This window comes from Barbus barbus (assembly GCF_936440315.1).
Source record: "Barbus barbus genome assembly, chromosome: 25".
In the NCBI taxonomy this organism is placed as follows: domain Eukaryota; kingdom Metazoa; phylum Chordata; class Actinopteri; order Cypriniformes; family Cyprinidae; genus Barbus; species Barbus barbus.
Genome location: NC_136753.1, coordinates 30,639,584 through 30,656,472, shown reverse-complemented (window position 1 = coordinate 30,656,472; position 16,889 = coordinate 30,639,584). Strand labels below are relative to the sequence as shown.

At 38.3% G+C, this 16,889-nt stretch overlaps 2 protein-coding genes across 3 annotated transcripts; one reads left to right on the top strand and one right to left on the bottom strand.

The window, feature by feature from the left end:
• Positions 1-545: 545 nt before the first annotated feature.
• Positions 546-7,384, bottom strand: tgds (TDP-glucose 4,6-dehydratase). Its single transcript, XM_079377554.1, has 12 exons — positions 7,242-7,384; positions 5,880-5,946; positions 5,735-5,803; positions 4,245-4,335; positions 4,017-4,159; positions 2,348-2,446; positions 1,774-1,833; positions 1,605-1,648; positions 1,352-1,517; positions 1,211-1,269; positions 1,035-1,132; positions 546-960 (listed from the first exon to the last, which is right to left on the bottom strand). Exons 1-12 carry the CDS (start codon positions 7,298-7,300, stop codon positions 845-847), a joined length of 1,071 nt encoding a protein of 356 aa, XP_079233680.1. The 5' UTR covers positions 7,301-7,384; the 3' UTR covers positions 546-844.
• Positions 7,385-7,470: 86 nt separating this feature from the next.
• On the top strand, positions 7,471-16,579 carry LOC306845037 (integral membrane protein GPR180-like). Of its 2 annotated transcripts, none has more exons than XM_079377553.1 (9): positions 7,471-7,723; positions 7,898-8,038; positions 10,567-10,767; positions 11,239-11,419; positions 12,324-12,373; positions 12,870-13,027; positions 13,120-13,311; positions 14,504-14,581; positions 15,892-16,579. In XM_079377553.1, the coding sequence occupies exons 1-9, from the start codon at positions 7,585-7,587 to the stop codon at positions 16,036-16,038; spliced, it is 1,287 nt and encodes a 428-aa protein (XP_079233679.1). In that variant the 5' UTR covers positions 7,471-7,584; the 3' UTR covers positions 16,039-16,579. The 2 variants fall into 2 exon arrangements, with proteins under 2 accessions (XP_079233679.1, XP_079233678.1); XM_079377552.1 differs by having other exon boundaries at positions 15,844-16,573.
• Positions 16,580-16,889: the final 310 nt, after the last annotated feature.

Here is a 16,889-nt window from a genome sequence, read left to right as displayed (position 1 = left end):
TCAATGTTTTGTCATTTTTAGTAGTTAATATATGTGACCCGGCACCTGGAGCACAAAACCAGTCATAAGCGACAATTTTATGAAATTGAGATGTATACATCATCTGAAGCTGAATAAATAATCTTTCCATTGATGTATGGTTTGTTATGATCGGACAATATTTGTCTGAGATACAACTATTAGAAAATCTGGAATCTGAGGGAGCAAAAAAATCTAAATATTGAGAAAATCTCCTTTAAAGTTGTTCAAATGAAGTTCTTAGCAATGCATATTACTAATCAAAAATGAAGTTTTGATATATTTACGGTAGGAAATTTACAAAATATCTTCATGGAACATGATCTTAATATCCTAATGATTTTTGTCATAAAAGAGAAATGTATAATTTTGATCCATACAATGTATTGTTGGCTATTGCTACAGATATACCTGTGTTACTCATGACTGCTTTTGTGCTGCAGGGACAGATATATCTATACTATATCTTGTGTGTGTGTACAAATAAATATTACAGTTTTAATTTAACAACAGAACTTCATCACAAGCATGTTTGTAAACCTTTTTATTAAAACATAAAAATGATCAGAAACAATCGTACAAATGAAGAGTTTTCATAATCAAGTGAAGCACAAATACTGAAAACAGTCTAAACAACTGAACTTGTGTCAGTTTCCATTAAAATATTTAAACATCTTTAACTTTTGGTCCTCTTTAATCCTGGAGTATAACGTCTCTAATAATCCTGCCTCACATTCTCATCACCAGTCTTCACTGATTAGCACTTTATTTAGGAGCTGCAGGACAATCTTGCATAGATACTGTATAAATCAGTTAATAAATGTTATTATCTGGCGTGATAAAGCCCTGCATGTGACGGCGTCTGATCACACGATGCTGGCGATTCCTCTCCATTCTCACTGATCAACGGCCAGTGGTTTGGATTCTCTTCATACCACTGTACTGAAAACAACAGAGACACGTCATATTCTTCATCATCATCATCATCACACACAGAATCATCTGGAATCTCTTACTGGTCCGTCTGATTCCTTCCTTCCAGGTTACTTTGGGTCTCCAGCCCAGTCTGTGCAGTTTGTCTGATATCATTGGATACCGGAGCTCCGTCACCGGACTGCAGAAATGTTATGAACATTAATTTATTAATATCAATCTCAAACATACAGTACGACAGCACACATTCATCACACACCGGTCCTCAACAAACTCCATCCAGTCCTCCAGCGCTTCCTCAGAGACGTCCTTCACTTTCTGTCAACAGGAAAGAGTGGATTGTGAATTACTCTGATTAAGAACGGTTCATCTAACACTGAGCTGGTCATGTGGCTCTTACCATCTTCACTAGTTCTCTGGCGAGCTGAATGATGGGAATCTCAAAGCTGCTCCCGATGTTGTAGATCTCTCCCAGAATGCCCTTCTCCATCAGCAACAGGAAGGCATCTGTGACATCGCTGACATACAGGAAGTGTCTGGACTGCAGGCCTGAGCCCTGGATAGTGCTGGAGACAGCAGACACACACACACACAGTCTCACACACTCTCTTTCTCACTCACACACACACACACACACGCAGTCACACACTCACCACTTCTGATCCCGCTGGATGAACGACAGGAATCTGGGAATGACCTGAACAAACAAGCACACACTAATGAAGCGCTGAGGTCATGTGATGGTAATGAGGTCATGTGATGGTAATGAGGTCATGTGATGGTAATGAGGTCATGTGACGGTCAAACAGGCTGATCACGCACCTTCTCGTGATGCTGGTGTGGGCCATAGACGTTACTGCTCCTCGTGATCAGAACGGGGAACTACAGCAGACAGATCAGAGAAAATACAGTGCAATATTACAATCTAGATCATTTCACAACATTTACAAACATTAATATGATATAAAAACAAATCAATGATATGGCATTCAATTTTAAAGTGTTTATTATGGAAGTATGAGCAGAACTTATGGAAGCTTGTTTACACAGGATGAAAAAATAAAGTAATAGTGACTTCTTATCTTCACAATTCTGGGTTTATCTCATAATTATGAGCTTATATCTCACTATTCAGATTTTTATGTGAGATATAAACTTTTAATTCTGTGAAAAATTCAGAATTGTGAAGATAAAAAGCTGCAATGACCTTTTTTATTTTTTATTCCATGCCAGAAAAAACTACTGTCAGATGCAAACTCAGATTTAAAATGCATTGTTCTTACCACATTATAGTCATGTATAATCTAACGAGAATTAGCACTAAAACTAATGGGAATTACACAACACTGAAAGTAAAATGTAGAAGATATATGGGGTATAATCTCATGACTGATACCTTGTGCTTCATCCAGTACGACATCACAATGCTTTCTGCCGCAGCTTTTGAGGCTGAGTATGGGTTGGTGGGTCTTTTTGGACTCAGTTCATCAAACGGCTGTGAAAACAAGATCCAGATCACACACTTCAGCTGACATCAAAATACAGCTGTACTAAACAGATCAACAGGAGACGGCTGGTTAGTCCTTTTCATGATATGAAGGCATGATGGTTCATCTACTCCAAAACTCAGTGTGTTTTCTCGAGGGCTTCAGATGCTCTGTTTGAGCTAGTGATGCACGCTTTATAAACACTGCTTCATGAAGCTCCAAAACCATTGTGAATCATTTGTTCTGAACCAGTGAATCGGAGTCACTTCAGTAAACAAGAACAGTTTCAAAACATTTCCAAATTTCAGTGGCTCTGTGAACTCATGAACCAGTGTCTACACAGAATTTATACCTGATCTCAGATCAGTTTTATACATATGTGACCCTGGAGCACAAAACCAGTCATAAGGGTCCATTTTATGAAATTGAGATTTCTACATTATCTGAAAGCTGAATAAATAATCTTTCCATTGATGTATGGTTTGTTAGGATAGCACAATATTTGGCTGAGATACAACTCAGATCTGATACAACTGAGGTCCAAGGTCAACGCAGCCGTCTACCAGGAAGTTTTAGAGCACTTCATGCTTCCTGCTGCTGACCAACTTTATGGAGATGCAGATTTCATTTTCCAACAGGACTTGGCACCTGCACACACTGCCAAAGCTACCAGTACCTGGTGTAAGGACCATGGTATCCCTGTTCTTGATTGGCCAGCAAACTCGCCTGACCTTAACCTCATAGAAAACCTATGGGGTATTGTGAAGAGGAAGATGCAATACGCCAGACCCAACAATTGAGAAGAGCTGAAGGCCACTATCAGAGCAACATGGGCTCTCATAACACCTGAGCAGTGCCACAGACTGATCGACTCCATGCCACGCCGCATTGCTGCAGTAATCCAGGCCAAAGGAGCACCAACTAAATATTGAGTGCTGTACATGCTCATACTTTTCAGTTGGCCAACATTTCTAAAAATCATTTTTTTTGCATTGGTCTTAATTGATATTCTAATTTTCTGAGATACTGAATTTGGGACTTTCATTAGTTGTCAGTTATAATCATCAAAATTAAAGGAAATAAACATTTGAAATATATCAGTCTGTGTGTAATCAATGAATCTAATATACAAGTTTCACTTTTTGAATGGTATTACTGAAATAAATCAACTTTTTCATGATATTCTAATTTTATGACCAGCACCTATATGTATATGTATATGTATATGTATATATATATATATATATATATATATATATATACATACATACAAACACATGCATGTATACATTTAAAAAAAATATGTTGTTTATAAATTAAATATAAAGTAATATAAGTATATACATGTAAATATTTTCTAAATAAATTGTGTGTGTGTGTATTTGTAAATATACACAATACACACACATATATATTATGTAACCAAATCTTTTATTTTGGATGTGATTAATCGTTTGACAGCACTAGTTTTTATGCAGGTTTTTGTTGAGTTTACTCTGTTCTGACCAGCAAGTGTCACCTGCATCATGTCAAGCGATTTGAAACGGTGAATGATTTTGGTTCCTAGCTTGTCCTCACCTGCTCCAGACTGTGTCCATACACCTCATCAGTGCTGATGTAGATGAAGCGCTGTACTCGTGCCTCAAACGCTGCTCTGATCAGAACACCAGTGCCGTCTGCATTCACACGCATGAAGCGTGACGGACACAGGAACGAGTTCTCTACATGAGATAAACACGTGAACGAGACACGCCGTCCTCTAGAGAGAAACACAGAGTCCTCAATGAACAGACAGCATTTACTCACCTACATGAGTTTCAGCAGCGCAGTGAAACACTACATCAATCTTCTCCGTCACAAAGAGATGGTTTATGAACAATGGATCGCAAACATCGCCCTGCGAGGAGAACAGAGTTCATCAGCTGTGGGTCAGCTCAACATAACTGGAGTGATAATTAGGTTAGTTGCAGAGGTGGACAGTAACCAAGTACATTTATTAGAGTATTGTACTTTTTGAGGATCTGTACTTTACTTGAGTATTATTTTTTTTGGAAACTTATGACTTTAACTTCACTACATCTGAAAGACAAATATTGTCCTCTTCACTTCACTACACTTCTATCAAGGTCCTGGAAGAAGAAAGTTGTTACCAGTGCTGGGGGTAACGCATTACAATGTAGTTCTAGACTAAATATCAACATGATCTTACTGTAGTTCTAGACTAAATATCTACATGATCTTACTGTAGTTCTAGACTAAATATCAACATGATCTTACTGTAGTTCTAGACTAAATATCAACATGATCTTACTGTAGTTCTAGACTAAATATCTACATGATCTTACTGTAGTTCTAGACTAAATATCAACATGATCTTACTGTAGTTCTAGACTAAATATCAACATGATCTTACTGTAGTTCTAGACTAAATATCAACATGATCTTACTGTAGTTCTAGACTAAATATCTACATGATCTTACTGTAGTTCTAGACTAAATATCTACATGATCTTACTGTAGTTCTAGACTAAATATCATCATGATCTTACTGTAGTTCTAGACTAAACATCTACATGATCTTACTGTAGTTCTAGACTAAATATCTACATGATCTTACTGTAGTTCTAGACTAAATATCAACATGATCTTACTGTAGTTCTAGACTAAATATCAACATGATCTTACTGTAGTTCTAGACTAAATATCTACATGATCTTACTGTAGTTCTAGACTAAATATCTACATGATCTTACTGTAGTTCTAGACTAAATATCATCATGATCTTACTCAAATGTACAAAATATCTTCATGGAACATGATCTTTACTTTTTTTGTGATCAATTTTTTATTAAGTGTTACTGAAAAAAATAACAGACATGCATCAATAAGAACAAAGTGCAACACACTAAATTTTCCTCGTTTAGATGCCATACAACCCACCCACCCCAGACGACCATCCAAAAAAAAAAACCTCCACTCCCTCTGCATCACAAAAATCAAAGGTATAATAGGTACAATCACAAATAGTCTAACAAAAATTATTACAGAACATGATCTTAATATCCTAATGATTTGTGTCATAAAAGAGAAATGTATAATTTTGATCCATACAATGTATTGTTGTCTATTGCTACAAATATACCTGTGCTACTGATGACTGCTTTTGTGCTGCAGGGTCACATATCTGTCTTTACAACTTTCACTTGTAATGAAGTAAGATTTGACCAGCAGTATCTGTACTTGGACTCCAGTAATGGAGTTGTGTACTTGGTCCACCTCTGGTCAGGTGTCAGTACCGGGATGAAGGTGTAGGAGATGCTGGCCTCCACAGAGCGCAGGTTCTTCAGACTGGAGCAGTACTGCAGCTGAAACACAGCAACAGCGACGTGTGACGCTTCATGGATTCATAAAACACTGATTCAATGCTGTTCAGAGACTCACATGATCAACGTTGATGATTCTCCAGTGTGGGAATCTGACGGCCAGAGCGCTGATCAAATGAGATCCACTGAGAACACAAATATAACCTCATTATACAGCACACACAAACACAAACACATATCTGACTCTTATAGTATGAACGCTGTTCGTCAGATCAAACGCTGCAGGATGGTTTCTATCTGATGTTTGAATCAGCAAAACCACATCCTCTCAAGAGTAGCTACTTCTATTGAATAAGTCCTTATACATTACCAGTCAAAAGATTTTCAACAGTAACATTTTGTTATGTTTTTAAAGACGTCTCTTCTGCTCATCAAGCCTCCATTTGTTCTATCCAAAATACAGCAAAAGCAGTAATATTGTGAAATATTTTTACTATTTAAAACAGCTGTTTTCTCTGTGAATATGTGTTAAACTGTCATTTATTTCTGTGATCAGAGCTGTATTTTCAGCATCATTACTGCAGTCTTCAGTGTCACATGATCTTCAGAAATCATTATAATATACTGATCTACTGCTCAACAAACATTTCTGATTATTATTATTATTATCATCAATATTTAAAACAGTTGAGTAGATTTTTTCAGGATTCTTTGATGAATAGAAAGATCCAAAGATCAGCATTTATCTGAAATAAAAAGCTTTTGTAACATTATATCATTCAAAAGCTTGGAGTCAGTATAATTATTATTTTTTTGGAGGGGGAAGAAATTATAGAAATCAATACTTTTATTTAGCAAGGATACATTAAATTGATCAAAAGTGATGATAAAGGCATTTATAATGTTACAAAAGATTTCTATTTCAGATAAATGCTGTTCTTCTGAACTTTCTATTCATCAAACAATCCTGAAAAAAATTCTACTCAGCTGCTTTCAACATAATAATAATGTTTGTTGAGCAGTAAATCAGTATATTATTATGATTTCTGAAGATCATGTGACACTGAAGACTGGAGTAATGATGCTGAAAATACAGCTGCAGATCACAGAAATACATTACAGTTTAACACATATTCACACAGAAAACAGCTGTTTTACATAGTCAAAACATTTCACAATTTTACTGCTTTTGCTGCATTTTGAATCAAATAAATGCAGGCTTGATGAGCAGAAGAGACTTCTTTAAAAAAGAAAAAGTTACTTTTAAAGTTACTTTTTATGGAAAGTAATGCGTTACTTTTGTGTAACTTCTCCTCATCTGGGCTGGGCATGCCGAAACACTTCATCTATTGATACATCTCAGATGTTTTTCACAATAAATGGCCCTTACTTTGATAGCCTGTTGTCTAAAGCAGTGACAGATTCAGTCATTTCAAGGGTTCAGATGTATTTTGATATTTTTGACAGTATTAAATCTCACATGAATCCCGCTCCTCCGGTCACCAGCACAGTGAGACATTCTCTGCAGCTCATATTCATCTGGAAATCCGTGTTTAATCCAGACTGTAGATCATTTCTTTGATTTACAGGATGCTTCGTAAACACTCCTCACGACAGTTAGAGCAGCGGTTTGCGGCAGCAGCGCTGACACGTATGAGCCGACTCTCGCCCCGCCTCCGCCGCGCTCTCATTGGTCGCTCTACTGCGCTAGACTGAACACGGTATTCCGATTGGATGCAGCAGACGCCGATCACAAAATAGTGGGCGGAAAAGGACAATATTACCTCATTGAATGCAGTGAATGAAGAGCATAAGATGAAATTATGTTTGTGTGCTTTATCATTCTCATTGCACTTTTATTCACATCATGTCCTGCAGAAGGGAAAACGGTTTCTGGGGTTTTCAGGAGCGACGCGGCCAGAGAAAATACTGGGCAGTACATTACAAGATTTCTGTATCATGGTGAGTGATATTAAACTGCATTTATGCTTTCACATCATGCATTTGCATTTGCTTCCATGCATTTGTGTTTTTGTTCACATGCATGCATGCAGGAATATTGCTGATGTTATGACTGATCGTATGGGTGTCAGTCTGATTTGACTTACTGTACATATGCATTATGATATTTGATAGGTGAGAATGGTCTGGTGGCGTATCGTGTGGATAATGTGCTGCTGGCCGTGCAGAAGGAGGCCAGACTGCTGCTGTTTCAGGGCTCGGAGGGCTTTGACAATCTGAGCTGTCTGGAGAGACTCACATCGGCTCACGTCTCCAGTAAGACTCCTTCACGTCTCACACCGCTTTAACAGCTTATCTTCAGTGCAACATGTCATTTCTAGGTGTGTGAACTTTGACCCCAGACTGGGCATGCACAGACACGTCACGCAGCTGCTCAGCTTCTTATGGGCTGGGAATAGAAAATCAATTCCGATCCAGAGTCGGATACTGGATTCGGATACTTGTTGTAAAATGAAGATTATAAAACCGGTCCTTGATTCTGATTGGCTGAGCTGTGTTTGAAGCTGTTGTAAATGACTCTACAATGTAACATACACCTTTGTTTACGTCTGTGTTGCTCGGCAACCACAACAGATTCTGAGGAACTACATTGTTTGGCGGAAGAATAATGTTCATTACATTTGATTTGTTTTGTGAAAGCTTGCTACATATATGGAATAACCCTTTTATAAAAGCAATAATCCCTGTGAAGCTGTGGTTTACAGTGAATGTATAACAGCTAAGAGGGTTTAGGCACAACTGTTATAAATTCACTGTAAACCACGGCTTCTTGGGGCTTCTTGCTATCAATTCCTGTGCTTTAGCTGGAGAAAAGGCCTTATTATCTTTGACTCATTGATTCAGCAACACTGACTCATCCAGTAATGAAACCAGTCCGTCTTCAGTGAGTCACTGAATCATTCAGAAATTCCCTCAGATTTTGTTTAGTTGTCTAATATTGTTTCTTCAGAATTGTGAGAGAACTCCCAGGCAGTTATGATCCTTGAATTTGGATATTAGGGGATACTGAATTATTAGCCTCGTCTCCTCATAAAAAGTATTTACTTTTGGCCGTTACAGCTGGGAAAAATGTACATTAGTGAACTGGAAGTCAACTCCTTCTCCGTCTAGAAAACACTGGATCATCGAACTCCTCTCATATCCATATATTTCCCCGAGAAAATCCTCTTCAGTGTTCGGAAATCTCAAAAACACTTCTGAAACAATATGGTGCATTTACCTTCTCTTATTGGAAATTAATTTCAAGGATGTACATTATTTTTCAATTTTTGGATTTTATATTTATAATTAAGACTTATTATATATTTTTTCTCTTTCTTGTTAGTTTTGCCTTTGTTAAAGAAAAATGATGTTTGTAATGTTATTTATACAATATATGTTTTGTTTCACATTATATAAATACAATAAATAAAATAAAAAGTCTGAATTTATCCAGAATCAGCTCTATTTTGCACATAATCAGCTCTTAATGGAGTCCAGTTTTTCTGCAGCCGGCTGATTTTTGTTCATGGTGTTCAGCAGCAATTAAATGTTTTGCAAAAAGAGACACAGAATAAATATGATTGATATCTAAATGTTTGACTTGACCACATCGGAATTGATGAAATTCAAACGATACCCAGCTCTATACGTCTGTCTAGAATCTTCTGATGTTTGCATGCATTAACGATGGATAAAGTAGTCTGTAATGTGATTTGTTGATCAATATTACAATAATATATCTGCTGCTGTAGCAAACACATATTTAGTTCACCCAAAAATTACAATTCTGCCTTTATTTACAGTTGTTCCAAACCTGTATGAGTTTTGTTGTTCCTGACGAATGCAAAAGAAGATCATTTGAAGAAAGTTGGGAACCAAACTGTTGCCGGAAGCCATTGACTTTCATAATAATTATTCCCTACTATGGAAGTGGATGGGTACCAGCAACTGTTTGGTTACCAACATTCTTTAAAATATCTTCTTCTTTTATGTTACACTAAATAAAGAAACTCATACAGGTTTGGAACAACTTGGGGGCGAGTAAATGATGATAAAATGAATTTTGTGTGAACTGTCCCTTTAAGGCAAGACAGCACAGGTGAAGAGGATAAAGAATAACTAATAGTTATCAACTTACTCACCCGGTTGATTGTTTACTTTGATCATTTCAAACATTTCTGTATTACAAGCTTTTTTAATATGCAGATATGTGCTAATTTGCATACATTTCTAGTACAAAAATCTAAACACTGGATGAAGCCAGTTTCAAAATGCTTGTTTAATTTTTTTGACATGGAGTCAAATGTTTTTACAGACAGAATTTTGGGTATCTCATTTTTGTCACTCAGAAAATACTTAGAACAGACAGAAAACAATATATTTCCACAATTTTGGGGGGAATAAAATGCATATAATCAAGCAAATTATATATGAACATATCCCTCTGTAAAACCTTCAGGATACAGATAAAATGTAATAAAAATGTAAAGTTTGGTGTAAGTGCTACTGAAGAGGAGATTTTTGGCTTAGTGTAGGAGAAAACAGCCCTTAAGAATATGTATTTTAATTGAAATCTATTGACACAAATAGATAAAGTGCTATAAAAGAAGCACTTAACAGTGTCTTTAGGATGTTTTCTTTCCACTAGTCTGAAAAAATACTTTATGAAACAATGTTTTTGCCTGCAGTGTCTCCCCTTAAAGAAAAAATAGTCTAAAAGGACAAAATTTATAGACATTTTTGAAGCAAATTTATTAATTGTAATAATACTGTTGACATCCATATAACTTTGACATTTTCAGTTAACCTGATTAAAGAGGAGCAGAACCAGACCATACCGCATCAGTCCGCTCCGCAGACGTGGCACGTGATGTATGTGGACCGCTACACCTGTCAGGACGGAGAGACGGACGCCGCGCTAGAAGACCTGCGCTTCCAGATCACCCTGATGAACCCAGACACCGCGGGGAACCCACTGGATCACTTCAGCGCCGAGGAGACCGGTCAGACTCACAAACACACGCCATATGTGACCCTGCACCACAAAACCTGTCATAAGCGTTTGTTATGATCGGACAATATCTGTCTGAGATACAACTATTAGAAAATCTGGAATCTGAGGGAGCAAAAAAATCTAAATATTGAGAAAATCTCCTTTAAAGTTGTTCAAATGAAGTTCTTAGCAATGCATATTACTAATCAGAAATGAAGTTTTGATATATTTATGGTAGAAAATGTACAAAATATCTTCATGGAACATGATCTTAATATCCTAATGATTTTTGTCATAAAAGAGAAATGTATAATTTTGATCCATACAATGTATTGTTGGCTATTGCTACAGATATACCTGTGTTACTCATGACTGCTTTAGTGCTGCAGGGACACATTTAACACTGTAAAGCTGCTTTGACACAATCTGTATTGTTAAAAGCGCTATATAAATAGAGGTGACTTGACTATATTCGTCGCAGGGCTCCACAGCTTCTACTTCATGCTGATCTTGGTGTATTTCGTGGCGTCGTGTATCTACATACAGCCGCTGTGGCAGGCGCTGAGCAAAGCTGGCCCGATGCGCACGGTTCTGAAGGTGTTATCCACCGCGCTTCTGCTGCAGGGAACATCCGTGCTGCTCAACTACATCCACATGGCCCGGTCAGAGATTTGCACGCTTACCTATACTTTATCTGCTTCACGTTTATTGCTATCTTCAAGGCCCTCTTATAACAGTAAACACAGATCATTGCATGCAATTATTTCTTCTGGACTCAAAACCCCTTTTTTCTTTTTGTTCTTTAAATTTGGAGGAGCATTTTTGAGTGTCCTTACCACCACAGGCAGACTCTATAGAAGCAAAAACTGCTTACCTTTAGTGGCCTGTTTGTGTTGTTATGATAGGACAATATTTGTCTGAGATACAACTATTAGAAAATCTGGAATCTGAGGGAGCAAAAAAATCTAAATATTGAGAAAATCTCCTTTAAAGTTGTTCAAATGAAGTTCTTAGCAATGCATATTACTAATCAAAAATGAAGTTTTGATATATTTACGGTAGGAAATTTACTAAATATCTTGATGGAACATGATCTTAATATCCTAATGATTTTTGTCATAAAAGAGAAATAATAAAATAATAAAATAATTTTGATCCATACAATGTATTGTTGTCTATTGCTACAGATATACCTGTGTTACTGATGACTGCGTTTGTGCTGCAGGGTCAGGAATAGTCGAGAGGCTCCTCAATGCGTTCAATACATTTCATACGTAGTCATTATTGACAGGAGTCCTCATCATATATTTTGTCTGATGTCCAAATAGGGTGTGCAGCTTCAGCATATACTGTATTTTTGTCATATTTTTTCACATTGCATTCTCATGCAGGCCAAACACAGGCAAATACATGATTATAATAGTAGAATAACTTGATACATAAATGGCTATATTCACATTGATATTAATTAATATCTTGATCAATACAAATCTTCTACAATGCTTCCTGCTGAACTCATGTAGAGGTGATGATGATGATGATTTGTGTGATTGATTGGACCCGCAGGTACGCTCGAGACGGTGTTGGGGCGCCGCTGACGGGGAGCCTCGCCGAATGTGAGTCTTTCAGAAAACACCCATTAAAATGTCATTCAGTGTAATAATAATTCATATAACAAAAAATATTGTCAATATTAACAAATTAGATGTCATTAAAAGACTCTATATGTGTCCCTGCAGCACAAAAGCAGTCATGAGTAGCACAGGTATTGTCCGATCATAACAAACCATACATCAGTGGAAAGATTATTTATTCAGCTTCAGATTTAAATCAAATTGACCCTTATGACTGGTTTTGTGGTGCAGGGTCACATATATCTGTTATTCTGAATGACGATGGAACATTATTTCACCCATATTTTGACATATTTTGTGTGTGTGTGTGTGTGTGTGTGTGTGTCTGTATCTCTCTCTCTCTCTCTCTGTGTGTGTGTGTGTCTGTGTCTCTCTCTCTCTCTCTCTGTGTGTGTGTGTGTCTGTATCTGTGTGTGTGTGTGTCTGTGTCTCTCTCTCTCTCTCTCTCTCTCTGTGTGTGTGTGTGTGTGTGTGTCAGTGTGTGACATGGTGGCGCAGGTGCAGATGCTCTACCTGCTGCTGAGTCTGTGTGTGGGCTGGTCTCTGAGCCGCAGCAGAAAGTCTCAGAGTAAACCGCTGCAGTGGGACTCGTCTCCGGCCTCCACCGCACTCGCTCTGGCCATCGTCATCGCTCAGGTGACACAAACACACACAACAAACCTGAAATATACATATAATATAGTGAGGAGTGTCCAGATGCTCAGTGAATGCTGATGCTGTGTCTGTAGGGGGCGCTGCTGATCTGGGAGCAGCTGGAGGAATCGGAGCACCACAGTTTTCACGTCCAGCGCAGTGTGGCCGGCTGGCTGCTGATGGCGCTGCGCATAACACTCGCTCTGTTCCTGGCCTCGGTGCTGTATCAGATCATCTCTGCCGAGCGGAGCGCGCTCAAACGAGACTTCTACCTGAGCTTCGGCAAGGTACAACAAAGAGAAGGACATTCTGCAGGATACAGTGAAAAAAATAAAATCATATCATCATTTACTCACCCTCATTAGAACATGTTCTAAACCTGTTGAGTTTCTTTATTCTTTAGAACACAGAAGAAGGATGTATTTTGAAGAATGTGGGTAACCAGAGAGGTGATGGTAGCCATTGACTTCCATTGTATGGAAAAAATACTGTGAAAGTCAATGGCTACCAGCAACTGTTTGTTACACACATTCTTCATAATATCCTATTTTGTGTTCAATAGAAGAAACAAACAGGTTTGGAGCAGCATGAGGCTGAGTAAATGATGACGGAATTAAAATGTTTGGGTGAACTATGACTTTAAAGATATGCAATGACAGAAACTTTTCCAGATCTTTTCCATTAACGGCTGATATTTAAATTGATTTCAAGGGACATTGTTTACGCAACATTTCTAATATTTTTAAACGAGTCTCTTTCATTTATATTTTTCATTCATATAAGTGCAATTAGAATAATATTTATAAGTATGTATTTATATACGTAAATGTAATTACAATAATTAGATATTATATGGCTGTTCCTAATCAAATCAAATCAGACAAAATCCATCTTTGCATTGCAGAAGCAGCATCTGAAGTGGCATTTAGGTGTATTTACACAGACTGCATAAATAATAAGATTAATGTTTTAAATACATTATATAGAGAATATAGAAGAATTAAATGTTGGGGGAAAAAAATGAAATTCGAACTAATTTTGAACCAAAAACCACCAGTAGATGGCATCAAGTCACTGTCGTATTCATTTGTTCATTCAGAACTGAACCAAGTGACTGTCTTTATGAACGAGTCACTGAATCATTTGTTGAATCATTGAGTAATGAAACACCACAGAGTTGATTGGAGACTCAAACGTTCTGCTGTGACTCAACTATTTTGGAGCAAAAACAGTCAAAATTCTAAAAAGTCTAAAATGTCAGTTAATATTAACTGAAACTTGGCCTATGTTTTAATCTGTTTATTTATTAGTGATATAACACTGATAGAGTATAAAACAGTGATGATCAGGAGGACAAACGAGTGTCCAGCTGAAGCCTGTGCTGGTAGACGGACACAGTGTTTATAAACCGGACAGAAGTGCAGTCTAAACCAGAGTTTGTTCCCGTCTGCTTCCCATGAACACTGTGTGTGGTTTCAGGGCTGTTTTCTGTGGTTCCTGTGTCATCCGGTGCTGGTCCTGTTCTCTGTGATTCTCAACGAACACCAGAAAGAAAAGGTAAGAGAGAAACAAACCTCCATTAAAGGGGCTAAACGGGGAGGAATGTAGAATCGGTGGGCGGGGCTAAACGGGGAGGATGTAGAATCAGTGGGTGGGGCTAAACGGGGAGGAATGTAGAATCGGTGGGCGGGGCTAAACGGGGAGGATGTAGAATCAGTGGGTGGGGCTAAACGGGGAGGATGTAGAATCAGTGGGTGGGGCTAAACGGGGAGGAATGTAGAATCGGTGGGCGGGGCTAAACGGGGAGGAATGTAGAATCAGTGGGCGGGGCTAAACGGGGAGGATGTAGAATCGGTGGGTGGGGCTAAACGGGCAGGAATGTAGAATCGGTGGGCGGGGCAAAACGGGGAGGATGTAGAATCGGTGGGTGGGGCTAAACGGGGAGGATGTAGAATCGGTGGGTGGGGCTAAACGGGGAGGATGTAGAATCGGTGGGTGGGGCTAAACGGGGAGGATGTAGAATCGGTGGGTGGGGCTAAACGGGGAGGATGTAGAATCGGTGGGTGGGTCTATGACATCATAGAGTGGCACATTCCACAAGCTCAAGTCATTTTGTCAGATTGCCTTCAATATAAGCTGTTTTTAAACTAACGACAAAGTTTTGAGTTCTGAAACTTACAGGATGTTTTTATAGCACAATGACCTTTTATACAGTGGTGGCTAAAATGATTAGAACATTAGTATTTTCAGCAGCTAAAAAGTGGTTTTAAGTCAGTTATTTCTGTCTTTTGCTGTAGTGTGTCAGTAGGAAATATTCATTTAGCCATTAATTCAACTGAGAATCAAGAATGACACGAAGAAACAGAACAAACTGAGACTAAATCCAGAAGAACTGTGTCTCCAAGACGCTTCTAGAAACCTCCTGCAAAGCTACAGAACTGTTAACAGTTTTAGGCACTTGTGTAAAAATGCTGTAAAATGAGGATTCTGTCAAAAATAATGTCCTAAATAGATTTGCTTTATCAATTAGCTTCTGTTAACTAAATGAAATCAACATTTGTTGTGAGCATGCTTTGTGTTTAAAGCAGCTTTTGTCCTCGGTGCTCTTGAGCAGAGTTTCTCAGGAGCTTTCAGGAGGTTTCTTGAAGCAGAGACACAGTTCTTCTGGATTTAGTCTCAGTTTGTTCTGTTTCTTCATGTCATTCCAGACAGACAGAAAATAGAAATAACTGATTAAAACCATTTTTTAACTAGTTTCTAATCATTTTGCCCACCACTGTATGTCAAAAGATCAAGGGGATGTTGGTTTCTGTTTAAAGCAGCAGAGCTCTGTCTCACGAGGGTCTCGTCTCTGTCTCGCGCCGCAGGTGGTGACAATCGGCGTGATCCTGTGCCAGTCCATCTCTGTGGTGGTCCTCTACAGGCTCTTCCTATCACGCAGTCTGTACTGGGAGGTGTCTTCGCTGTCGTCGGTCACGCTGCCGCTCACCATGAGCCGCCGGAGCCGCTACTGAGCGCCAGACGAGAGCGAAGTGCTCCAGAAGCTCATCTGCGTCCGGATCTGCGAGCAGAACGTCTCCGAGATCCGATCACATGACGGCGAGACGCTGAGCATTACACGCACACGAGGGAGTGAAACGCACAGTTTACATCATCATCCAGGCATAATCATCACAGCTTACATTGTTCATAGAGACACACCTGCTGTGAGTCAGTCTGTGATCCTGCGAGAGAAACTTCAGCGCTCCTTCTCTGCTCAAGCAATAAGAAAACGAAAGCATCTCTGTTATTTCTCAGCTGTGATCCTGATTTTATTTGTGCTTGCACATGATTTTATTTCTGTTGTTCCCCCAAGTGCCTAAAATGACAATCACTGATGCGGGACTGAATATTAAATCAATAAATGCTGAGGATATTTACTGATCCTTTTACTGGATCCTGCACACTTCTGTGTCTGAAGGAGAAAGATGTGAAAATCCTGTTAACTAGAGCATGTGTTTTTAAGTTATGACTTGAACTGTATCAAACATTGTGGTAATAAACTTCATGCACACTACAGTCTGTATCTGTCATAATTACAGTAATCTGCATATGCTAATGAGGACATTATATCATGATTATGACCTGATGATGGAGCTGCTCATAACCTGTGTGAACAGTCAGCACTTTTCTATTTATAATCGCTGTATGTTGTGTTTTTTGTTTTAATGAAATGAAAAACAGAGAAATTCATAAACACCAATTAAAGGAAACCCAAACATAAAAAATATCTGTAAATGTGCTCTCCATCAGGTCATCTGAGATCAGGATGAGTGTGTTTCTTCATCAGGTTTGAAGAAATGTGTCTCTGCATCAGTGTCTCAGC

Coding starts and splice junctions, on each gene's coding strand:
- tgds (XM_079377554.1), bottom strand. CDS start 7,300: ATGAATATGAGCTGCAGAGAATGTCTCACTGTGCTGGTGACCGGAGGA. Junction 5,947..7,241: donor ACCGGAGGAGCGGGATTCAT/GTGAGATTTAAT, acceptor TTGTGTTCTCAG/TGGATCTCATTTGATCAGCG. Junction 1,133..1,210: donor ATGGAGTTTGTTGAGGACCG/GTGTGTGATGAA, acceptor ACATTTCTGCAG/TCCGGTGACGGAGCTCCGGT.
- LOC306845037 (XM_079377552.1), top strand. CDS start 7,585: ATGTTTGTGTGCTTTATCATTCTCATTGCACTTTTATTCACATCATGT. Junction 13,312..14,503: donor TCTACCTGAGCTTCGGCAAG/GTACAACAAAGA, acceptor GTGTGGTTTCAG/GGCTGTTTTCTGTGGTTCCT. Junction 14,582..15,843: donor ACGAACACCAGAAAGAAAAG/GTAAGAGAGAAA, acceptor TTCTGTTTAAAG/CAGCAGAGCTCTGTCTCACG.